This window comes from Ahaetulla prasina, chromosome 5, assembly GCF_028640845.1.
Source record: "Ahaetulla prasina isolate Xishuangbanna chromosome 5, ASM2864084v1, whole genome shotgun sequence".
Classification (NCBI taxonomy): domain Eukaryota; kingdom Metazoa; phylum Chordata; class Lepidosauria; order Squamata; family Colubridae; genus Ahaetulla; species Ahaetulla prasina.
The window spans coordinates 2703155-2728668 of NC_080543.1; the positions used below are offsets into that span (position 1 = coordinate 2703155).

A 25514-nucleotide genomic window follows, 5' to 3' on the forward strand; every position below is an offset into this window, starting at 1 on the left:
ACAGGAAATACCAGCGGGGTGCAATTCACACGGATATCTGTGTGCGCAACTTAGGTGTCCTCCTGGATGAGCGGCTGTCGTTTGAAGACCATTTGACGGCCGTCTCCAGGGGGGCCTTCCACCAGGTCCGCCTCGTTCGGCAGTTGCGCCCCTTCCTTGATCGGGATGCCTTGTGCACAGTCACTCATGCACTCGTTACCTCTCGCTTGGATTATTGTAATGCTCTCTACATGGGGCTCCCCTTAAGGTGCACCCGAAGGCTTCAGCTAGTCCAGAATGCAGCTGCGCGGGTGATAGAGGGAGGATCTCGTACCTCCCACGTAACACCCCTCCTGCGCAGACTGCACTGGCTACCTGTCGCTTTTCGGGTGCACTTTAAGGTTTTGGTTATGACCTTTAAAGCGCTCCATGGCTTAGGGCCTGGGTACTTACGGGACCGCCTACTGTTACCATATGCCTCCCACCGACCCGTACGCTCTCACAGAGAGGGACTTCTCAGGGTGCCGTCCGCCAAGCAATGTCGGCTGGTGGCCCCCAGGGGAAGGTCCTTCTCTGTGGGGGCTCCCACACTCTGGAACGAACTTCCCCGGGTTTCGCCAAATACCTGACCTTGGACCTTTCGCCTCGAACTGAAGACGATCTTTTTATTCGCGCGGGGCTGGCTTAAATTTTATGGATTGTATAGTTTTATTATTAATTTTAAACGGGGTTTTAATTTCTATATATTTTAAAATTTTAGGCAAATTATAATAAGTTTTTTAATTTTGCATTTTATAGATTATTGTCTTGTCTGTTTTTATTTGCCTGTACACCGCCCTGAGTCCTTCGGGAGAAGGGCGGTATAAAAATCAAATAAATGAAATGAAATGAATGAAATGAAATATCTATTTGGGGGTTTAAAAGTTATCCTGAGGACAGCCTCGGTTCGGAATACATAGGTAATCCTCGACTTACAACAGCCTGTTTAGTGACTGCTCAAAGTTACAACGGGACTGAAAAGAGAGACTTTTAGGACCGTTTTTCACATTAAGGACCGTGGCAGCAACGCCCGTGGTCACACAAATCAAAATTCAGACTCAATGGGTTCGTATTTATGACGGTTGCAACCTTCCGGAGATTACGGGATCCACCCCTCGAGAACTTCTGACGAGCAAAGTCAAGGAGGAAACCAGATTCGCTTAACAACTTGAGTTACAAACTCGTCCGCTGCAGTGATTCACTTAACAACTGTGGCAAGAAAGGTCATGAAATGAGGAGAAATCCACTTAACAAATGCCTCACTTAACGACCAAAATTTTGGGCTTCCTTGTGGTTGTAAGTTCTTGACGTCGTTTAGTGACTGTTCCAAGTTACCAACCGCAGTGAAAGAAAATTAATTCATGATCGGTTTTCACACTTACGACCGTTGCAGCCTGCCCGTGGTCACGTGATCAAAAATTCAGGAGCTTGGCAGGTGACTCGTATTTATGACGGTTGGAACCTTCCGGAGATTACGGGATCCACCCCTCGAGAACTTCTGACGAGCAAAGTCAAGGAGGAAACCAGATTCGCTTAACAACTTGAGTTACAAACTCGTCCGCTGCAATGATTCACTTAACAACTGTGGCAAGAAAGGTCATGAAATGAGGAGAAATCCACTTAACAAATGCCTCACTTAACGACCAAAATTTTGGGCTTCCTTGTGGTTGTAAGTTCTTGACGTCGTTTAGTGACTGTTCCAAGTTACCAACCGCAGTGAAAAAAAATTAATTCATGATCGGTTTTCACACTTACGACCGTTGCAGCCTGCCCGTGGTCACGTGATCAAAAATTCAGGAGCTTGGCAGGTGACTCGTATTTATGACGGTTGCAGAGTCCCGGGATCATGTGATCTTTGGCGACCGTCTGACAAGCAAAGTCAGATTCACTCACTCACTTGACGTCCGATTGATTTAACAACCGTGGCAAGAATGGTCGTAAAACTGGAGAGACTCACTTAACAAAGGCCTCACTTAGCAACAGAAATATTGGGCTCCAAGGCTTGCCAGAAAGTTGCCAAGAGGATCGTGGGGCCCCGAGACACTGCAACAGTCATAAGTACATGCCAGTTGCCGAGTGTCTGAATTTTATTTATTTATTTATTTATTTATTTAATCATATTTATATACCGCCCTATCTCCCGAAGGACTCAGGGCGGTTTACAGGCACTTAAAAAACACATAAACACATAAATACAATATAAAAACAATTAAAAAACTTATTCTAAAAGCCCCAAAAATTAAAAATATAGAAATAAAGCCCAATTTAAAACCCATAAATTTAAAATCTAGCTCAGTCCTGCGCAATTAAATAAGTGTGTTTTAAGCCCGCGGCGGAAGGTCCGAAGGTCCGCAAACTGACGAAGTCCGGGGGGTAGATCGTTCCAGAGGGTGGGAGCCCCCACAGAGAAGGCCCTTCCCCTGGGCGTCGCCAGACGACACTGCCTAGCTGACGGCACCCTGAGGAGTCCCTCTCTGTGAGAGCGCACGGGCCGGTGAGAGGTATTCGGTAGCAGTAGACGGTCCCGTAAGTAACCCGGCCCTATGCCATGGAGCGCTTTAAAGGTGGTCACCAAAACCTTGAAGCGCACCCGGAAGACCACAGGTAGCCAGTGCAGTCTGCGCAGGATGGGTGTTATGCGGGAGCCACGGGGGGCTCCATCTATCACCCGCGCAGCTGCATTCTGAACTAACTGTAGCCTCCAGATGCCCTTCAAGGGGAGCCCCATGTAGAGAGCATTGCAGTAATCCAGGCGAGACGTCACGAGTGCGTGAGTAACCGTGGATAGGGCATCCCGGTCCAGAAAGGGGCGCAACTGGCGTACCAGGCGAACCTGGTAGAACGCTCTCCTGGAGACGGCCGTCAAATGATCTTCTAGAGACAGCCGTTCATCCAGGAGGACGCCTAAGTTGCAGACCCTCTCCATCGGGGCCAATGACTCGCCACCGATGGTCAGCCGCGGATTTAGCTGACTGTACCGGGATGCCGGCATCCACAGCCACTCTGTCTTGGAGGGATTGAGCTTGAGCCTGTTTCTCCCCATCCAGACCCGTCGGCCTCCAGACACCGGGACAGCACTTGATAACCGTTGGGGTGGTCCGGTGTGAAAAGTACAGCTAGGTGTCATCCGCATACAGCTGGTACTTCACACCGAAACCACTGATGATCTCACCCAGCGGCTTCATGTAGATGTTAAACAGAAGGCGAGAGGATCGACCCTGCGGCACCCACAAGTGAGGCGCCTCGGGGCCGACCTCTGCCCCCCTGTCAACACCGACTGCGACCGGTCAGAGAGATAGGAGGAGAACCACCGATAAACGGTGCCTCCCACTCCCAATCCCTCCAACCGGCGCAGCAGGATACCATGGTCGATGGTATCGAAAGCCGCTGAGAGGTCTAATAGGACCAGGGCAGAGGAACAACCCCTATCCCTGGCCCTCCAGAGATCATCCACCAACGCGACCAAAGCCGTCTCCGTGCTGTACCCGGGCCGGAAACCGGACTGGAACGGGTCTAGATAGACAGTTTCATCCAGGTGCAAGGGAAACTGATATGCCACCATACTCTCTACAACCTTCGCCGCGAAGCAAAGGTTGGAGACCGGACGATAATTACCTAAAACAGCCGGGTCCAGGGAAGGCTTCTTAAGGAGGGGCCTCACCACCGCCTCCTTCAAGGCGGCCGGGAAGACTCCCTCCACCAAAGAAGCGGTTGTAATCGCCTGGAGCCAGCCTCGTGTCACCTCCTGAGTGGCCAGCACCAGCCACGAGGGGCACGGGTCCAGTAAACACATGGTGGCATTCAACCTACCCAACAACCTGTCCATGTCCTCGGGAGCCACAGGGTCAAACTCATCCCATTTTGATGACGTGACCCTGGGGATACTGCAACAGTCGTGTGAAAAACGGTCGTAAGTCGCTTTTTTCAGAGTGCTTGCCGCTTTGAGCGGTCACTAAATGAACGGTTGTATGCGAAGGACTACCCATATATCCAGAATGATGCTGTTCTGTCCCCGACACCTCAGTCCGGGAGGCATGAGCGATGACTTAATTAGCCGGCAATTCAATTGCTCTGGCAGCAAACTAGTGAGCCCCTGCCAAGTTTCTCTGTTATCTTTTCTTGATGCCAGCGAGTCAACCAGGAAACCAGGAACAAACAGTACTTCAGCTCAAGTTCTCTCTAAGCAGTTGATTTGTTCGCCACGGAGTAGTATAGCAGCCCCTGCTGCTTTTATACCCTGTGGGGTGTGGCTCCGTGACTTAGCACTTCCTAGGCCTGCCCCACCCCTGCTTCTGCTGTTCCCGCCTCTCCTGTCTACGAAACCTAGGGTCCAACCAGGACTGATTGTCCTCAGCTGGGTCTGGGAGCATTGCCTGGGCGGGGGGAGATACAGGAGACAGAGGCCTCGTTATTTCTTCCACCTGGCCTGCCTCCGTCTCCTGGAGCTGAGCCAGAGAGGCCGGCCCTGCAGAAGGGAGCCTTGACGGCCCTTCCCCCTCACTCTCTGAGTCACTCTCTGGCAGGGGGCCAGGCCCGGGGGGGGGAGGGGGCTGGAGCCACAACAGACGCCTTCTAACCGGTGGTGGGATTCAAATAATTTAACAACCAGTTCTCTGCCCTAATGACCGACTGGGTGGGCGTGGCCATGGTGGGCATGGCCATGGGTGTGTGACAGGCAACACTTGGCCTCCTGCACCCCCCTAGGAGCAAAAACGGGGGAGGGGGACGCATGCCCCCTCCTTGCGTACTGTTTTGGGCCTAGTAGACCTCCCTGCAGCCTCCTAGGAGTGAAAACGGGAAGAGGCGGGGCAGATAACAGCCAGCAATTTAACTACCGGTTCGCCCGAACCGGCCGAATCCCACCACTGCTTCTAACATTGGAGCATCTCAGCTCCAGAAAATTTTGCGCAGGCTTCAGATGCCAAAGACCAGATTGTAAGGGAAGAGAAAACGGCGTTAAAAAAGTTTCTCACCTCCACATCGTCATCTTTCTTCTTCTTGTTGAGAGATTGCCCGTTTTCGCCGTCCTCTTCCTCTTCTTCCTCTTCCTCTTCTATAATCCCTTCCACGATGGCTCGGGGGCCGCCGGGGCTCGTGGCTTCTTCGCACCTGGTTTGCAAAGTTTGTAAAAGAAAATGAGATTAAAACGAAGAGCTTCCAGATTGGCCAGAAAATTCCGGGAAAAAGATCTTTATCGCTAATGAAAAAAACGTGGACAGGATCTCGGAATTGCCCACCGAAGAAATTCTCCAGGTCAACTTATGTCCAGGACGGTTCGTTCATGGCCATGCCCCTTTCTCCGTGTTTCCAGGCTTACGTCCTTGATTTACGACAGCAGTTGAGCCCAACATTTCTGTGGTTAAGTGAGGACATTTGTTAAGTAAGTTTTGCCCCACTTTATGGCCTTCCTTGCCTCAGCTGTTCAGCGAACCACTGCAGTTTTTAAGTGAATCCTGCTTCCCTCATCGACTTGGCTTGTCAGAAGGTCACAAAAGGTGGATCACACGACACTGCGACGGTCGTAAATATGAATCAGTTGCCAAGTGGCCAAATTTTGATCCCGTGACCACAGGGAAGGCTATGATGGTGAAAAATGGCCATAAGTCACCTTTTTCCAGTTCTGCTGTAACTTTGGACAGTCACTAAATGAACTATTTGAATGGTCAAATAGGAACTATTTGAAGAGTTCACTAAATGAACTCTTCTAAGTCGAGGACTATCTGTAATGCAGCCTGTCCCCTCAGATAAATTAGCTACCACACAGAGATAAACCACATTTACAAGTAGTCCTTGACTTACAACAGTTTAGATTAGAACTGCAGAAAAAATAATGGCTACCAACTTGCCTTCCATTGAGGACCTGTATACTGCACGAATCAAGAAGAGGGCCGTGAAAATATTTACAGACTCCTCGCATCCTGGACATAAACTGTTTCAACTCCTATCCTCAAAACGACGCTATAGAGCACTGCACACCAGAACAACTAGGCACAAGAACAGTTTTTCCCCGAAGGCCATCACTCTGCTAAACAAATAATTCCCTCAACACTGTCAAACTATTTACTAAATCTGCACTATTATTAATCTTCTCATAGTTCCCATCACCCATCTCTTTCCACTTATGACTGTATGACTATAACTTGTTGCTGGCAATCCTTATGATTTATATTGATATATTGACCATCAATTGTGTTGTAAATGTTGTACCTTGATGAAGGTATCTTTTCTTTTATGTACACTGAGAGCATATGCACCAAGACAAATTCCTTGTGTGTCCAATCACACTTGGCCAATACAAAATTCTATTATTATTATTATTATTATTATTATATAGTGACTGTTCAAAGTTACAAGGGCACTGAAGTGAGTTATGAGCATTTTTCACACTTATGACCATTTTGTCACACACACCCCATCACATGACTCATGTTTATGATGGTTGCAGTGTCCGGAGGGGGTGGGGGGTCACATGATAAACTTTGGCGACCTTATGACAAGCAAAGTCAATGGGGGAAACTGGATTCACTTAACAACTGTGTTGCTAACTTAACCACAGCAGTGATTCACTTAACAAGTGTGGCAAGAAAGGGGGCAAAATTCACTCAACAAATGTCTCGCTCAGCAACATAAATGGGGGGGGGGGGTCAATTGTGGTCGTAAATCGAGGACTACCTGTACACACCATTCAAACTAGTCAATAAAAAAGCCAAGAAGGAAACAAGAAGCTCACAACACTTCCTCTCCAGCAGTCAGCAGCCAGATAAACCGGGATTAACACCAGACAAACAATCAAGCGGAAAACAATACTCTAAGCAAGGAACTACCCAGGAGGAAACTACCCAACACTGGCAGGGCAATCCATGTATATATATAAAAGCGAAAACCACTCATGCCGTAATCACGAAATCTCCAGAACCGTAAAGCCTACAAACTTGAAATTTGCCACGTATGTTCCTCTTGGCTTCTAGGTGCTCGCTAAGAAAGGATTTTTCAAAATGACCATCAGAGTATTAGTATTTCCTATATTATTCTTAACATGCTCTGATGCTAAGGAGTTGTACTCCCCCTCTCCACCTGAAAAGAAATCTGTTCCAAATGCAAAACACAAGCAGAGGAGAGGAGTTTCACTTTCAGTTTTACTTTCACAGCCGCAAGCAGCTTTACTACCGAACAGTTGAGCTAAGCCACGCCCAGCCTCCTTCCTGTCTCCTTCTTGCTCACACAGCAAATACTGTTTGAGTTTCCAAACACCCCTCAACTCTCTCACACACTGACAGGATGCTAGCCAGATGAATACCGATGGATGCTGTGGGATATTCTACTCCCCTTCCCCCTCTGTTCCAACTGCCAGTTGCATTATATTAACACACTCTGATGCTACATCCTACATTGTTTCAGGCTGCAAGTGTCAATTTATCAAGCCCGAGCACATAGTTTCGTAGCGAAGCACGGGTGTCCAGCTAGTTCTATATACAGAGCATATCCCACCATCCCTTCCATTGATGATGATGGTACCCAGCTGGGTAATGAAACGTCTGCAAACCATGAGCTCCATCAACAGCTCCACACCCCCTAGCCAGTTGAAGTTTAGACATATTAAAATATTTAAAGTTTGAAAAGCACTGCTCTGCAAGGAAGGGGTTTCACAAAAGAACCCAGATGCAAGGATTTTCACGTACGTAAGAAAGCAGGGAAGGGAGTTTTAAAAAGTCGACATACTGTTTGACTTGGCCGATCATGGACACTCTCGCGGAGTCGAGATTTCGGATCTGTCCGCTCTTCACACTAGGAAAAAAAAAACCCGCAAGAAGTCCTCACCCACACGGAATCTGTTTTAATTTTCCTCTTTTTCTTAACAACAAAAATGATTTATTTTGCATTAAGTCCCACCTGTCCCCTCTCAGAGAAAGGCAAAGTAACCGATATGGAACTCCCTGCTCTAGTTTTATTTTTTTATATATAGTTTATTTTGATTCGTCGCACCGTCGGCGATGTTCAGACTTGATTGGTATTTTTTTTCTACACGTAGGACCGAGGAAGACGTTGGTGTTTGATGGAAGTGTTGTGGCCCGTCAGCTACCGGCAGATGTAGCAGCAGAGTCAGAGATAACAGAGCTGGAAGGGACCTTGTAGGTCATCTAGTCCAACCCCTTTCCCCCCAAGTAGGAGACCCTACACCATTTCTGACAGATGACAGTCCGGTCTCTTTTTGAAAGCCTCCAGGGATGAAGCTCCCACAACTTCTGAAGGCAACTTCAGTTCCATCAGTTGATGGTTCTCACTGTCAGGAAATTTCTCCTTATTTCCAGCTTGAATCTCTCCTTGGTCAGTTTCCATCCATGATTCCTTGTCTGGCTTTTGGAAACTAGCTTGACCTCCTTCCTCCTCTCTGTGGCAGCCCCTCAAATACTGGAAGGCTGCTATCCTGTCTCCCCTGGTCCTTCTCTCCACTACTCTACCGAGTTCCTGCAACCATTCATCGTATATTTTAGCCTCCAGTCCCCTCATCATCTTGGTTGCTCTTCTCTGCACTTTTTCCAGAGTAGAATCTGTTAAAATTCTAAAGTCCCAGAGCAATGTAGTTTCTTCATTTTCTATTTCTTTCTGTTTTACGGTCCCCCACCCTAGTTCTTGCTTGCAGGCAAGGGATATTTCTTGCACCTCTTCCAATGCACCATTGCTGCTACTTTGTGATGCCGTTGTTCGGCTTCAGTCTGTGCGATCTTGCAGCAGCTACCCAGGTGGTCCACTGTTTCTTCAGCTTTTTTGCGGAGTTGGCACTTGCTGCCTTTTTAACAGAATCAACAGAATCACAGAGCTGGAAGGGACTTTGGAGGTCTTCTAGTCCAACCCCCTGCTCAAGCAGGAGACCCTATATCCATGATGGCGAACCTATGCGCACGCTGGCCAGCTGATTTTCGGGCCTTCTGGGCCACTCGGAAGTAGGGAAACAGGCTGTTTCCTGCCTCCAGAGAGCCTGGGGGGTGGGGAAGCCCTATTTTTTGCTCTCCTCAGGCTCCAGAGCCTCTCTAGGAGCCTGGGGAGGGTGAAAACAGCCTTCCCCACCCCCTCAGAGGCCTTCCGGAGGCCAGAAATAACCCGTTTGCCAACTTCCGGTGAGATTTCCGGAGGGCCTCTCAGGGGCTGAGGAGGGCAGTTTTTGCCCTCCCCAGGCTCCTAGAGAAGCTCTGGAGTCTGGGGAGAGCAAAAAATAGGGCTACCGGGCCCACCATGTCATCACATGCCAAAAGTGGGGGGAGCGCAGGGGCGGGTGTCAAGCGCACATACATGAGGGGCAGGGCACACAGAATTATGGGTGTGAGCACACATGCCCGCCTCCCCCCTCGTTTTCCCTACTTTTGGCACACGACGGCAAAAAATTTAGCCATCACTGCCCTTTACCGTATTGGACAAACGGCTGATCCAATCTCTTCTTGAATTCAGTGATGGAGCATTCACAAGTTCTGGAGGCAATCCAGTCCACTGGTTAATTGTAATCCATTGCTAATTCTATTTTTGCCGCCCAGCTCACGGTTTGCAGCAACTCCGAGTGGCTAGATCCACGGACAGAGCACCAAGTTGGCTTACTGGGGTGGGATGCACAAACAGACCGACATGGTTCTAACGTTACCTCCATTCGATGGCATTTTCCAGAGATTTGAACGTCTTCGGGCGACTCCGAAGGAAGTTTTGCATGCTGTTGAGGGCATCCATAGCCGTCCCTGCACCAAGGACAGAGGGACACCCGGTGTTGAACAAACTGACATGCATCGTGGCTAATGCAAGGCTAGGAAAGGCTGACGGGAGAGGAGAACATTCTGGTGGGCTTACCTTCCACGACGTCGATCATACAGAGGCCCAACAAGCTCGGTACCAGGTTGGACACTGCTGTGTGAACAGCAATGGCCCCTCCCATGCTGTGTCCGATCAACATAATGGGAGGGCAGAGGTCGCCATACATGACTTCAACCACGTTGCCAACATCTCTAGAATAACATAAAAACAGGGGAACATAAGCCGTATCCTGCTGGATGGGACCCCAGACCCATTTTGCTCGTCCGTCCCCCCCAGTGGTCAAGCAACCGGCCAAGGGGCCCCACTGGTCCCCTAGCACAGGAGTATCCAAACTTGACAACCGAACCCCAGATTAAAAACTTTCAAACAGGGGTCCCAGAGCAATTCAGCTTCTTCAGTTTCTATTTCTATATCTGACCTTCGGACATTCCGCCGCGAACTGAAAACACATTTATTTATTCGCGCGGGGCTGGCTTAAATTTTATTGGTTTTTAAATTTATATTATGAATTTTAATGGGTTTTTAGAATTTTAAGCGTTTTTTAAAGTCTTAGGCCAACTGTGTAATAAGTTTTTTAATTGTTTTAATTGTATATTGTATTGTTTGTTTTATTTTGGCTGTACACCGCCCTGAGTCCTTCGGGAGAAGGGCGGTACAGAAATCTAATAAATAAATAAATAAATAAATAAATTTCTCTCTCTGTTTTACGGTCCCGTCCCCTCCAGTTCTTGCTTGCAAGGGATATTTCTTGCACCTCTTCCAATGCACCATTGTTGCTGCTTTGTGACGCCGTTGTTTGGCGTCAGTCTGTGCGATCTTGCAACAGCTACCTAGGTGGTCCCCTGTTTCTTCAGCTTCTTTGCAGAGTTGGCCACTTGCTGCCTTTTTAACAGAATTAAACAGCTTTGCTGGCTGGGGCATTCTGGGAGTTAAAGTTGCCAAGGTTGGAGACCCCTGCTGTAAAAGACCTCCTTCCCCTTCCCCCCTCAAATTAGCGAGCCACATACTTGGACATGGTCTCCGCAGAGAGGTCTTCGGGACTCCGCACTTTCGTCTCCCCTGCAAAGAAACCAGATCAGATTAAAAACAAGCATTCACCTGAATTAAGAACGTTTTCCCCTCTCTCTATATAAGGCCCGGCCTCTCCCCCCACTTTTTCAAGAAAGTAAAGACTCTCGAAATATTCAAAAGGAACCTTTTATTGAATAGAGGTGATAGCAAGGCGAAAAGAAAGCAGGCTCTGAGAGCCCTCGGGCCCGTGCAATTAGAATAAGGGAATTACCATGTTTTCCGGAGTATAAGATGCAACCTTAGTTTTTGGGGAGGAGAATAAGAAAAAAGCTGATTGGTAGGTGGATCGGCCTCCCGGAATACCCCCCCCCATCAGCTGTTCCCAGAGGTGAATTTTAGCAACAGGTTCCTTGGTTGTGAGCTCTGTGCCTTACTTTTTTTTCAGCCTCTGAAACTCTGTTTTAGAAAAAAAAATCAGGAAAAAAGCCTTTGGGGGCTTTATTTATTTATATTTATTTTTATTTTTCATATTTTTATACCGCCCTATCTCCCTAGAGACTCAGGGCGGTTTACAGGCAGATAAAAATACATATAAATACACAATAAAACATACAATTAAAAAACTTATTCTACCGTATATACTCGAATATAAGCGATCCAGTAGACCAGGTCTAATTTTACCCCAAAAACTGGGGTAAACTGGGACTCAGTATAAGCCAGGGAGGAAATGAGGCAGCTCGTCAGGAAAGCCTCCCTCCCTCAGCCGAGAAGGCTGGCGGCCCTCGCCCGCCTCTCACTGCACCGCAGGGCTTCCGCTAATGCAAAAGCCCGCCAAGTTTGCACCATCCGGCATAATGTGAAAAAAGAAGAAAAAAAACTGAGAGAAAGTCAGTATACTGAGTATAAGTTTAGGACGTTTTTCAGCACAAAAAACGTGCTGAAAAACTCGGCTTATACTCGAGTATATACGGTAAATAGCCAATTAGTTAAAATATCAAAGTACATAATAAAAACCCGTTAAAACCAGTTAAATTTAAAATCTAAAAACTAATCTAGTCCTGCACAGATAAATAGATGGCTTCTTTTCTAAGCTCCATTTGGGGCTTTTTTTTCTAAGCTCCGCTTGGGGCTTTTTTCCTGAAGCTCCGTTTGGGGCCATAGTTTCTCACCCCTGATCTAATTGATCCACCCCTATGACCGGCTTTCAGCGTTATCCCTGGGTTGTTGTTGTTGTTGTTTTTTTGCAGTTTCAGCATCGGCTTGTATAATGAATTGTGTGCGACCAGCAAAACGTTATGCGATGAATGGCAAAAACCGAAACATTTCCAAGCCAGATTGCTGAGTTGCTTTAAAGAGAGGGTTGCAAATGATGTGAGCTGACGAGTTCGAATCTTCCTTTAAAAGCTGCCGTGTGTCTTCAACTTACCGCCATTCATTTAATCCACCTTCAAAGCTACCCACGGCTACTGAAAAAAGTAACTTGCGTGTTTTTCACACTTACAACCATTGCAGCATTACAAACGCTTGGAAACAGGCGTGTACTTACGACGGTTGCACTGTCCCCATTTGCGACCTTCTGACAAGCAAAGTCAATGGGGAAGCCAGATTCACTTAATGACCGTCTGACAAACTTAACCACTGCGGTGATTCACTCAGTTCAATGAATGTCTCACTTACCAACAGAAATTTGAGGCTCAATTGTGGCCACAAGTCGAGGACCACCTGTGTTGCGTTGGTATTTGCGCTGTGTATTATGCAAGATCTCGAATGGACAGCTAACATCAAAAACGTCATTAAAAAAGGACAACAAAGAATGTTCTTTCTGCACCAACTCAGGAAGCTCAAACTGCCCAAGGAGCTGCTGATCCAATTCTACAGAGGAATTATTGAGTCTGTCATTTGCACCTCTATAACTGTCTGGTTCGGTTCTGCAACCCGACAAGAAAAACACAGACTTCAGAGGATAATTAGAACTGCAGAAAAAATAATGGCTACCAACCTGCCTTCCATTGAGGACCTGTATACTGCACGAATCAAGAAGAGGGCCGTGAAAATATTTGCAGATCCCTCGCATCCAGGACATAAACTGTTTCAACTCCTACCCTCAAAACGAGGCTATAGAGCACTGCACACCAGAACAACTAGACACAAGAACAGTTTTTTCCCGAAGGCCATCACTCTGCTAAACAAATAATTCCCTCAACACTGTCAGACTATTTACTGAATCTGCACTACTATTAATCTTCTCATCCTTCCCATCACCAATCTCTTTCCACTTATGACTGTATGACTATAACTTGTTGCTGGCAATCTTTATGATTTATATTGATATATTGACCATCAATTGTGTTGTAAATGTTGTACCTTGATGAACGTATCTTTTCTTTTATGTACACTGAGAGCATCTGCACCAAGACAAATTCCTTGTGTGTCCAATCACACTTGGCCAATAAAATTCTATTCTATTCTATTCTATTCTATTCTATTCTATTCTATTCTATTCTATTCTATTCTATTCTATTCTATTCTATTCTATTCTATTCTATTACAATATTATATTAATATTTGTGTTTCTTAAATAATCAATCAATTCTTGATCAAAAATCTACCTGCATGGCCACTCCAATGGCATCATCCAGCTGGTCAAAAGCTAATCAGGATTAGATCTGGATAAGATAAGACTCCACCAGTTCCCATACAGATATTAACAAAAATTAACCAAGACCTACAAGGTCTTGGAAGAGACTTTGTAGGTCATCTAGTCCAACCCCCTTCCCAAGCAGGAGACTCTACATCATTTCGGACAGATGGCAGTCCAGCCTCTTCTTGACAGCTTCGACTTTCGATCACAATCCAGCCCAACATTTGTTGCTAAGTGAAACAAGTGAAGAATTTTGCCTCATTTTACGACGTTTTCTGCCACAGCTGTTAAGTGAATCACTGCAGTTGGCAACTCAACTACGTGGTTATTAAGTGAATCCGGGCTCACCGTTGATTTTGAGCGCAGGTGGTCACAAAAAGGGGATTGCGTGACCCCGGGACACTGCGACCGTCATAAATATGAGTCGGTTACCCAAGCATCTGAATATTGATCACGTGACAATGGAAGAACTACAACGGGGCCTCTGGTGGCTCAGACTGGTAAGACAGTCTGTTATTAACAGCAGCTGCTTGCAATTACTGCAGGTTCAAGTCCCACCAGGCCCAAGGTTGACTCAGCCTTCCATCCTTTATAAGGTAGGTAAAATGAGGACCCAGATTGTTGGGGGCAAAGTCAAAAGTTGACTTTGTATATAATATACAAATGGATGAAGACTATTGCTTGACACAGTGTAAGCCGCCCTTTGGAGTCTTCGGAGAAGGGCGGGATATAAATGCAAATTAAAAAAACAAAACGGTCATAAGTCACTTTTTTCAGAGCTGTTGTAACTTTGAACGGTCACTAAGTGGACTGTTGTAAGTCGAGGACTACCTGCATTCGTGCCGAGAAAATGTCACCGGTTTCCTGTAAAATCCCAAAGAGTCAGTCTCGGGCTTGGAACGGCTTACCGTGTCCTCTTAAATCCAAAGCTACGATCCTGCACTGGATACGGTTCACGATGGCGGCCTGCAGAAGAGATCAAATGACCCAAATAGTTATAGTAAAGCCAGAGAGGTTGAAGCCCCCAGAATCATCCAACGCGGTTTTCTCAACCTTGGCAGCTTGAACATGGGTGGACTTCAACTCCCAGAATTCCCCAGCCACCAAACGCAGGACTGGGAGTTGAAGTCCACCCATCTGTTGTGGCCTGTTGGCCGACGGCCCCTCCAGCAGCCGAATCGGAGGAGGAGAAACGTGGGAATCAAGGTCAGCATTAGGGCGGCCTGAGAGCTCCGAGGGGGAAGAGGGAATGGAGCTGGCAGAGAGACAGAGGTGGAGCCTGGGCCGTCCCTCAGCCCTCAGGTGGAGAGTCAAAAGCCCCCAGGTCTGGAGGTGGCTGATGAGGAAGAGGAGGAACAGCTGGGTCCAGTGCCTGACGCACAGATGCACAGAAGGCAGAGGAGAGGAGAGCAGTGGAAATCTATAGGCTGGTCCTTGGGACGGAAGAGCCACCGCTGCTAGCAAAGCCCCGCCCTACTACTGGGGATCAAAGGCAGGGGGCAGAGATGAATAGATGGGACAGATAACTATTCATCTTCCGGATGGACGGACTTGTTAGCCTGCATTGAGAGAGAAACTTTTTTGACGGGGCTGCCGGCGTTCCTAATAAAGGAATTTTTGAGTGCACTTCAGAAGGTTTCTCGCGTTTGGGGAACTGGGTCACCATCTTCAAGTTGCCAAGGTTGAGAAACACCGCTCTAAGTCAATCCTCGGCAGAGGTAGCCCTCGGCTTACGTCCACAATCGAGCCCCAGAATTTCTGTGGACGCTTGTTCGAGTGAGTCCTGCCCCATTTTTTCACGATCGTTCTTGGCCCAGCGGTTAAGCGAACCCCGGCGGTTGTTAACTTAGTCAAACGGCTGTTAAGTGAATTGGGCTTCCCCACCGACTTTGCTTGTCGGAAGGTCGCAAAAGGGGGATCCCGTGACACCCACCCACCCCCGCAAGACATTGCGACCGTCGTAAATACGACTCAGTTGCCAAGCGCCTGAATTTCGATCACGTGACCATGGGGTTGCTGAAACGGCAATAAGTACGGGAAACAGTCGTAAGTCACTTTTTTTTAGTGCTGCTGCAACGGTCACTCAATGAATTGTTGTATTCCATATGCCCACTGACCCCCTAGCCCAGACCTGGGCAAATTAAGGCCCGCGGGCCACATCCGGCCCTTTGTACGTCCCTGTCCGGCCCGCGTGAGGCCAATCATAAACACCATAAATTAAACTTTTTTTTTAACTTTTATTTTGAAATTTTATTTAACCAATAGACCACAGTTTCACATAACCTAATATACATATTTACAGAGTGCTTTATTCTTCTGATTATCAGTACCAGCTATTCAAAATATTTAATTTAAGTATTTTACAATGAAAGAAAGTTGGTGGCCCTCTGACACAATTCAGGCTTCTCATGCGGCCCCTGATAAAAATTAATTGCCCACCCCTGCCCTAGCCATTCTCTCCCCATCCGGACACGAATGCCCACCGCCGATGACACCCTGATGATAGATCCCTGCCACTTCACACTTTTTTTATATAAATGTGTTATTTTGGGCACTGCCACCATGAAGCGACATTTCTGCTGAGAGGCTGTTTTAAAAATAGGTTTTTGTTGGGAAGCGTGTGACCAAAAAAACAACAACAAAAAAACCCAACAACATTCAAAATAAGCATCAGATAAAAAAAGATCGAATAGCATATGAGTAAATTGCTTAATGTACAGGGATTATTGAAGATGTATAAATATAATTTATGGGCCGGATAGCTCAGGCTGGTAAGGCCTGTTATTAAGAACACAAAGCCTGCAATTACTGCAGGTTCGAGCCCGGCCCAAGGTTGACTCAGCCTTCCATCCTTTATAAGGTAGGTAAAATGAGGACCCAGATTGTTGGGGGGGCAATAAGTTGACTTTGTAAAAATATACAAATGGAATGAGACTATTGCCCTATACATTGTAAACCGCCCTGAGTCTTCGGAGAAGGGCGGGGTATAAATGTAAACAAAAAAAAAATAATAATAATTAATGTAGGGTCGGGTCTGCCCAGTTACCATTTTAGAACGGTGGGGAGGGAGAAAAGAGGAGAGAGGAGGAGGTAGGAAAGAGGAGAAGAGGAAGGAAGAGGGGAAGAGGGAGAAGGAAAGTGGAGGGTGGAGGGAGGAGAGGATGTAGATAAGAGAAGGAGAGGAAGGTCTGGAAAGTAAAAGAAGGTAGAAGAGGGAAGAGTGTTAAAAAGGGGGGTGGTGACCGGGCAGGCCCGACTAATTGTATATAACTGTACATTGGATGAGTTGTTTGACATGATTGTAAAAATAAAACTTTTTTATGAAAAAAACAACAACAACCCAACAACACAAAAAGGAACTTTTCCTGCAAGAAAAAAAAAAAAGACAGCTGGAGAGGGGTTGCAAACCCATGAAAGTGTCCCTGGCCAACGAGATGCCACAAGGCAGTCCCCGATTTACAAAAGTTCATTTAGTGACCGTTCGAACTTACGCCGTCACTGAAAAAAGGCCATTTTTCACACTTACGACCGTTGCAGCATTCCCCTGCGGTCAAAGGATCAAAATTCGGAGGCTTGGCAACCGACTCGTATTTATGACAGTCGCAGCATCCCCGGGAGGAGGGGGAGGGGTCACGCGATCCCCTTTTGCGACCTTCTGGACAGGCAACTTCAATGGAGGAAGCCAGATTCGCTTAACGACCGTGTCACTTATCTTAAAAAGCGGCAGTGATTCAGTTAACAACTTTTGTTACTCATTTAATCACCGCTGTGATTCACTGAACAACGGTGGCAGGTCCTAAAATGGGGGCAAAGCTCACTTAACAAAGGTCTCGCTTGACGAAAGAAACGCTGGGCTCAACTGTGGTCGTTAAGTCGAGGACTGCCTGTAGAGCAACATGCCCAGAGTCACTCTGAGGTAGAGGGGTGGTTTTAAAAGAAGCATTCACCTGAATTAAGAATATGAATTATTATTATTATCCTTTTATTCATTAAACATGAAACTCAGTCAACTGAACATTCAACTCCCGCCCTCAAAACGACGCTATAGAGCTCTGCACACCAGAACAACTAGACACAAGAACAGTTTTTTCCCGAAGGCCATCACTCTGCTAAACAAATAATTCCCTCAACACTGTCAGACTATTTACTGAATCTGCACTACTATTAATCGTTTCATAGTTCCCATCACCCATCTCTTTCCACTTATGACTGTATGACTATAACTTGTTGCTGGCAATCCTTATGATTTATATTGATATATTGACCATCAATTGTGTTGTAAATGTTGTACCTTGATGAAGGTATCTTTTCTTTTATGTACACTGAGAGCATATGCACCAAGACAAATTCCTTGTGTGTCCAATCACACTTGGCCAATAAAATTCTATTCTATTCTATTCTATTCTATTCTATTCTATTCTATTCTATTCTATTCTATTCTATTCTATTCTATTCCAAAAGGCATCACAAATACCATTGACTGGTGCTGATGGTTGATAAGGGTTGCTGCCAACGTCCTAAGTATCAACCAAGTACCTTCTTAAGATGTACGATGTTCCAAGTAGCGCAGTTTTTTGCAGTTCCGCTGGTGTTATTGCAGGAAGCTGCAATTTGTTGGTTTATCTTATAAAATTCTTGGACATGGTATCAAGTGCCCCGATGACAATGGGTATCACTGTTGACATGTTTCATTCATAGCCGTGTAGTTTCGATGGCCAGGTCGTGATATTTCGTGATTTTTTCCCAGTTCTTTTTCTTCGACTTTGGTATCTCCTGGTACCCCGATGTCAATAAATTGTATGCTTCGGTTTTTTACAACTGTGATATCTGGTGTGTTGTATTCCAAGTGATGAACTGTCTGTATTCGAAAGTCTCACAGGATCTTCACCTTACCATTTTCTCTAACTTTTTCCACTTTTTTGGATACAGGCAAGTCATATTTTTTACATAATGACCAGTGGATTAATTTAGCAACTCGGTTGTGTCTAGCTTGGTAATCAGTTTGTGCGATTTTGCTGCATTCACGTATTAAATGTGAAACAGTTTCGACTTTGTTGTTGCAAAGTCGGCAGTTTGGATTGCGGGTGGATTTTTGTATCTTTGCTTTCATGGCATTAGTTTGTAGTGCTTGTTCTTGAGCAGCGAGTATTAAACCTTCCGTTTCTTTCTTGATGGTTCCCATCTTAAGCCATGCCCATGTAAAGTTGTCATCACATTTTCTTTCAATGTTTGTTAAGTGCTGTCCATGCACAGCTTTGGATTTCCATGTATTTAATCTGTCATCCAGCTGTTTTTCGTTATATTCAGCCTTTGTTTCTGTTGTTTTTATAACGTTCTCTGTTTTCACAGCCTGCAGCAATTTTTCTGTACTTCGGTTCACATAGTCATTCAAACTTCATTTTTCTTCTTCCACAGTTTGATGGATTTGCAATAGCCCTCTGCCCCCTATTTTTCTTGGCAGGTACAACCTGTCGATGTCACTTTGTGGATGTAAAGCGTGGTACATATTCAAAAGTTTGCACGTTTTCCGGCCTAAGTTTTCCAGTTCAGCCAAAGTCCGGTTGACGATTCCAGCTGAGTAGCATATCACTGGAACTGCCCATGTACTAATGTCTTTAATTATGTTGCCAGCATTCAGTTTGATTTTAATATTTTGCTGATGTATGCCTTTTGCGTTGACTTTTTGACTTTTCCATTCAAGATGTTATAGAATAGAATAGAATAGAATAGAATTTTTATTGGCCAAGTGTGATTGGACACACAAGGAATTTGTCTTGGTGCATATGCTCTCAGTGTACATAAAAGAATAGATAACTTCATCAAGGTACAACATTTACAACACAATTGATTATCTGCTTCCAATATGCCTAGGTATTTGTAGCCATCATCCTTTGCTAATGTTTTTACTATGTTTCCATTTCCCAGTTCTATTCCATTCCCAGTTCTATTCCTTCTATTTTTTCTGTTTTTCTTTGCTGCATGGATAATATAGCACATTTTTCAAGTCCAAAGTTCATTTTGATGTCGCTGCTAAACAGTTGAGCTGTGTTGAGTATTGATTTAAGTTCAGTGGGGCTTTTCGCATATATTTTTAAGTCATCCATGTATAGTAGGTGGTTTATCTTGCCATGCTGGCTTGAGATTTGGTATCCCAGTTTTGTGTTTCGTAGGATTATTGTCAATGGAATTAATGCGATGTTGAACATTATTATTATTTCTGATCAAGACACAAAGAAACAGGGGACTTACGGTGAAGACGGCCCAGGAGAGAGCAGAATGGCCTCCACCGTGAAGAAGGAGCAACACCGGACCTTCGGAACCGCTCTTGTACACTCGAAAAGTGTATGAACAGTTAAGGAAGGGACAACCTTCTTTGGAAAGCCTTGAGGTTAAGGGAAAAAGGAGGGGGGAAGATATACGGCCCGTATGGGCCACAAACTTAGAGGCCGTGGTAGCTCAGGCTGTAGAAGCCTGTTATTAAAACACAAAGCCTGCAATTACTGCAGGTTCAAGCCCGGCCCAAGGTTGACTCAGCCTTCCATCCTTTATAAGGTAGGTAGAATGAGGACCCAGATTGTTGGGGGGGGGGCAATAAGTTGACTTTGTAAAAATATACAAATAGAATGAGACTATTGCCTTATACACTGTAAGCTGCCCTGAGTCTTTGGAGAAGAGCGGGATATAAATGTAAATAAAAATAAAAAATAAAATAAAATAACACTACTGCACAGAATCACAGAATCTTATGGACGGATGGGACCTTGGAGGTCTCCTAGTCTCCTGGAAAGTAAACCATATGAAGAACGGCTGCGGGTTTTGGGGTCTGGCTAGTCTAAAGAAAAGAAGAAATAGGGGCGACATGATAGCAGTGCTCCAGTATTTGAGAGGCTGCCCCAAAAGAAAGGGGGGGGGACACAAATTATTCTCCAAAGCCCCTGAAGGCAAGACAAGAAACAACGGTTGGAAACTAATCAGGGAGAGAAGCAACCTGGAACTAAGGAGAAACTTCCTAACAGTGAGGACAATTAACCAATGGAACAGCTGGCCACCAGAAGTTGCGGGTGCTCCATCACTGGAGGTTTTTTAAGAAGAGACTGGACAGTCATTTGTGCGAGATGGTATAGGTGCTCCTACTTGAGCAGGGGGTTGGACTGGATGACCTCCAAGGTCCCTTCCAGCTCTGCCCTATTCCTTTCCATTCTGCATTCCATTCCATTCCATTCTATTCTATTTTAATTCTTCATTCTATTCTATTCTTCGTTCTATTCTATTTCTATCTTTCTATTTCTATTCTATTCCTATTCCACTCCCATTCCTATTCCATTTTGTTCTCATTCCATTCCATTCCTATTCTATTCCTATTCCATTCCTATTCCTATTCTATTCCATTCCTATTCCATTCTATTTCTATTTCTATTCCTGCTATTCCTATTCCTATTCTCTTCTCTTCTATATTCTATTCTATTCTATTCCATTCCATTCCTATTCCATTCTATTCTAATTCTTCATTCTATTCTATTTCTATCTTTCTATTCCTATTCTATTCCTATTCCATTCCATTCCTATTCCATTTTATTCTCATTCCATTCCATTCCATTCCTATTCTATTCCTATTCCATTCCTATTCCTATTCTATTCCATTCCATTCCTATTCCATTCTATTTCTATTCCTGCTCCTATTCCTATTCTCTTCTCTTCTATATTCTATTCTATTCCATTCCATTCCTGTTCCATTCTATTTCTATTGCTAGTTCTATTCCTATTCCTATTCCTACTCCTATTCTATTCTCTTCTATATTCTATTCTATTCCATTCTATTCCTATTCCATTCCAATTCTATCCTATCCTATCCTATCCTATCCTATCCCCTTCTGTATTCTCTTCTCTTCCCTTCCCTCCCTTCCCATTCCAACCTTGATCCTTGATTCTATCCCTCTGCGTTAACAGAGGGATAGAATCAAGATCACGTGAAGTATTAATACCACTCTATAAAGCCTTAGTAAGGCCACACTTAGAGTCCTGCATCCAGTTTTGGTCGCCATGATATAAAAAGGATGTTGAGACTCTGGAAAGAGCGCAGAGAAGAGCAACCAAGAGGGTTAGGGGGCTGGAAGTACCCCTAGGGAGGTTAACCGTAACTACGAAGAATTGCTAAGTGATTTGCTGTAATGAGAGGACAACCTGTATTAATTAATAGAGGTGACTCTATTATAATAATATAACAACAGAGTTGGAAGGGACCTTGGAGGTCTTCTAGTCCAACCCCCTGCCCAGGCAGGAAACCCTACACCATCTCAGTGAGATGGTTATCCAACATTTTCTTAAAAATTTCCAGTGTTGGAGCATTCACAACTTCTGCAGGCAAGTCGTTCCACTTATTAATTGTTCTAACTGTCAGGAAATTTCTCCTTAGTTCTAAGTTGCTTCTCTCCTGGATTGGTTTCCACCCATTGCTTCTTGTTCTACCCTCAGGTGCTTTGGGGAACAGCCCGACTCCCTCTTCTTTGTGGCAACCCCTGAGATAGTCTATTAATAGTCTTTCTTCTTGATTTCAAAAAGGATGCGATGGCTGGCCTACAGCTGTTTTGCATTTTTAATTCGAAAGCCATCTAGCAAGAACACTTGTGTCCTGGGAGAATCCTTAGCTTTAAATATTAAATATTTAATAAATATTATTAAATAAATAAATAAATTAATAAATGTAAACAAACAAACAAACAAACAAAAGTAACCCAGAGGCCTCAAGAAAAGGATATATCCTTGCCAGAGTCGGTCTCAACCACCACATCTTCCATCGATTCAAAATATTGGTTCCAAGAAACCGGACTATAATCGCGCTTCCTTCCGGGCCTGGAAAAAAAAGAAAAGAAGAAATAGGGGCGACATGATAGCAGTGCTCCAGTATTTGAGAGGCTGCCCCAAAAGAAAGGGGGGGGAGACACAAATTATTCTCCAAAGCCCCTGAAGGCAAGACAAGAAACAACGGTTGGAAACTAATCAGGGAGAGAAGCAACCTGGAACTAAAGAGAAACTTCCTAACAGAGAGGACAATTAACCAATGGAACAGCTGGCCACCAGAAGTTGCGGGTGCTCCATCACTGGAGGTTTTTTAAGAAGAGACTGGACAGTCATTTGTGCGAGATGGTATAGGTGCTCCTACTTGAGCAGGGGGTTGGACTGGATGACCTCCAAGGTCCCTTCCAGCTCTGCCCTATTCCTTTCCATTCTGCATTCCATTCCATTCCATTCTATTCTATTTTAATTCTTCATTCTATTCTATTCTTCGTTCTATTCTATTTCTATCTTTCTATTTCTATTCTATTCCATTCCTATTCCATTTTGTTCTCATTCCATTCCATTCCTATTCTATTCCTATTCCATTCCTATTCCTATTCTATTCCATTCCTATTCCATTCTATTTCTATTTCTATTCCTGCTATTCCTATTCTCTTCTCTTCTATATTCTATTCCATTCCATTCCTATTCCATTCTATTCTAATTCTTCATTCTATTCTATTTCTATCTTTCTATTCCTATTCTATTCCTATTCCATTCCATTCCTATTCCATTTTATTCTCATTCCATTCCATTCCATTCCATTCCTATTCCATTCCTATTCCTATTCTATTCCATTCCATTCCTATTCCATTCTATTTCTATTTCTATTCCTGCTCCTATTCCTATTCTCTTCTCTTCTACATCCTATTCCATTCTATTTCTATTGCTAGTTCTATTCCTACTCCTGCTCCTATTCCTATTCTATTCTCTTCTATATTCTCTTCTATTCCATTCTATTCCTATTCCATTCCATTCCAATTCTATCCTATCCTATCCTATCCTATCCTATCCTATTCTATCCTATTCCCTTCTGTATTCTCTTCTCTTCCCTTCCCTCCCCTCCCATTCCAACCTTGATCCTTGATTCTATCCCTCTGCGTTAACAGAGGGATAGAATCAAGATCACGTGAAGTATTAATACCACTCTATAAAGCCTTAGTAAGGCCACACTTAAGAGTCCTGCATCCAGTTTTGGTCGCCATGATATAAAAAGGATGTTGAGACTCTGGAAAGAGCGCAGAGAAGAGCAACCAAGAGGTTTAGGGGGCTGGAAGTACCCCAGGGAGGTTAACCGTAACTACGAAGAATTGCTAAGTGATTTGCTGTAATGAGAGGACAACCTGTATTAATTAATAGAGGTGACTCTATTATAATAATATAACAACAGAGTTGGAAGGGACCTTGGAGGCCTTCTAGTCCAACCCCCTGCCCAGGCAGGAAACCCTACACCATCTCAGTCAGATGGTTATCCAACATTTTCTTAAAAATTTCCAGTGTTGGAGCATTCACAACTTCTGCAGGCAAGTCGTTCCACTGATTAATTGTTCTAACTGTCAGGAAATTTCTCCTTAGTTCTAAGTTGCTTCTTTCTTTGATCAGTTTCCACCCATTGCTTCTTGTTCTACCCTCAATTGCTTTGGAGAACAGCCCGACTCCCTCTTCTTTGTGGCAGCCCCTGAGATAGTCTATTAATAGTCTTTCTTCTTGATTTCAAAAAGGATGCGATGGCTGGCCTACAGTGGTTTTGCATTTTTAATTCGAAAGCCATCTAGCAAGAACACTTGTGTCCTGGGAGAATCCTTAGCTCTAAATATTAAATATTTAATAAATATTATTAAATAAATAAATTAATTAATAAATATTATTAATATGGCATAATCCAGAGTCGGCAAGCGGAAAAAGTAACCCAGAGGCCTCAAGAAAAGGATATATCCTTGCCAGAGTCGGTCTCAACCACCACATCTTCCATCGATTCAAAATATTGGTTCCAAGAAACCGGACTATAATCGCGCTTCCTTCCGGGCCTGGAAAAAAAAGAAAGAAAAGGAGGTATTTAATTTTTTTACAAATCATCTTCATCTGGTTCCATCCACCATCAAGGGGTGAGAGAACCATTAGATATTTTTTTTTAAAAAAAGACTCCAAAACAGACCTGGGAATTTTATGGGTTTATATCTGGGCTAAATTTGGGCCTTTGGCTGGCTCTGTCCAGGTCCCCATGGATTGCTTTTATTTGGAAGGCAACTACTTATTTATGCCTACGCAATGTCACACCCCCATTTGGTTCGGCCCTCCCCAACAGTTCAAGTTTCTCATGTGACTCCTTGGAAAACTTAATGATGGAGGGGGAAGAAGATTGTAGGGTCCTTGGTGTTCTCTGAGCTTGGTGGGTTTCTTGCAGACGCTTCATTACCCGACTAGGGAACGTCATCAGTGCTAGAAGGGAGGAGGAGGAGGAGGACTGTGGGGTCCTTGGTGCTCTCTGGGCTTGGTAGTTTTCCTGCAAACATTTCATGACCCAACTGGGTAACATCATCCGTGCCAGAAGTGGATAGGGTTGGAGGAGGAGGAGGAGGAGGAGGAGGAAGATGATTGTAGGGTCCTTGGTGCTCCCTGAGCTTGGTGGATTTCCTGCAGATGTTTCCTTACCCAACTAGGGAACATCATCAGGGCTAGAAGGGAATGGGGTTGGAGGAGGAGGAGAGGAGGAGAAGAGGGAGAGGAAGAGAGAAGGAGGCACAGGGAAGAGGATGAAGGAGGAGTAGGAGGAAGGGAGGAGGAGGAGAGAGAGAAGGAGGAGGAGAGAAGGAGAAGAGGGAGAGGAAGAGAGAAGGAGGCACAAGGAAGGGGACGAAAGGGGAGGAGTAGGAGGAAGGAAGGAAGGAAGGGAGAGAGGAGGAGGAGGAGGAGAGGAGGAGAAGAGGGAGAGGAAGAGAGAAGGAGGCACAGGGAAGAGGATGAAGGGAGGAGTAGGAGGAAGGGAGGAGGAGGAGGAGAGAGAAGGAGGAGGAGGAGAAGAGGAAGAGAGAAGGAGGCACAGGGAAGAGGATGAAGGGAGGAGGAGGAAGGGAGGGAGGAGAGAGAGAAGGAGGAGGAGGAGAGGAGGAGAAGAGGGAGAGGAAGAGAGAAGGAGGCACAGGGAAGAGGATGAAGGGAGGAGTAGGAGGAAGGAGGAGGAGAGAGAGAAGGAGGAGGAGGAGGAGGAGAAGAG

General features: G+C 45.1%; 1 protein-coding gene across 2 annotated transcripts in view; it reads right to left on the reverse strand.

Annotated features, from left to right (window-relative positions):
• The window catches only part of PPME1 (protein phosphatase methylesterase 1), a 40065-nt gene that overhangs the window by 9434 nt on the left and 5117 nt on the right, over positions 1-25514 (reverse strand). The window contains exons 2-9 of one of the 2 annotated variants that reach the window (XM_058185788.1): positions 24234-24327; positions 19715-19807; positions 14374-14431; positions 10821-10872; positions 9850-10004; positions 9650-9740; positions 7738-7803; positions 4992-5127 (exon numbers count right to left, since the gene is read on the reverse strand). In XM_058185788.1, coding sequence (XP_058041771.1) covers positions 4992-5127; positions 7738-7803; positions 9650-9740; positions 9850-10004; positions 10821-10872; positions 14374-14431; positions 19715-19807; positions 24234-24327 — 745 coding nt within the window. Of the gene's footprint in view, positions 1-4991; positions 5128-7737; positions 7804-9649; positions 9741-9849; positions 10005-10820; positions 10873-14373; positions 14432-19714; positions 19808-22220; positions 22311-24233; positions 24328-25514 lie in introns of those variants that run through there. The other variant, XM_058185787.1, reaches the window with a different exon arrangement.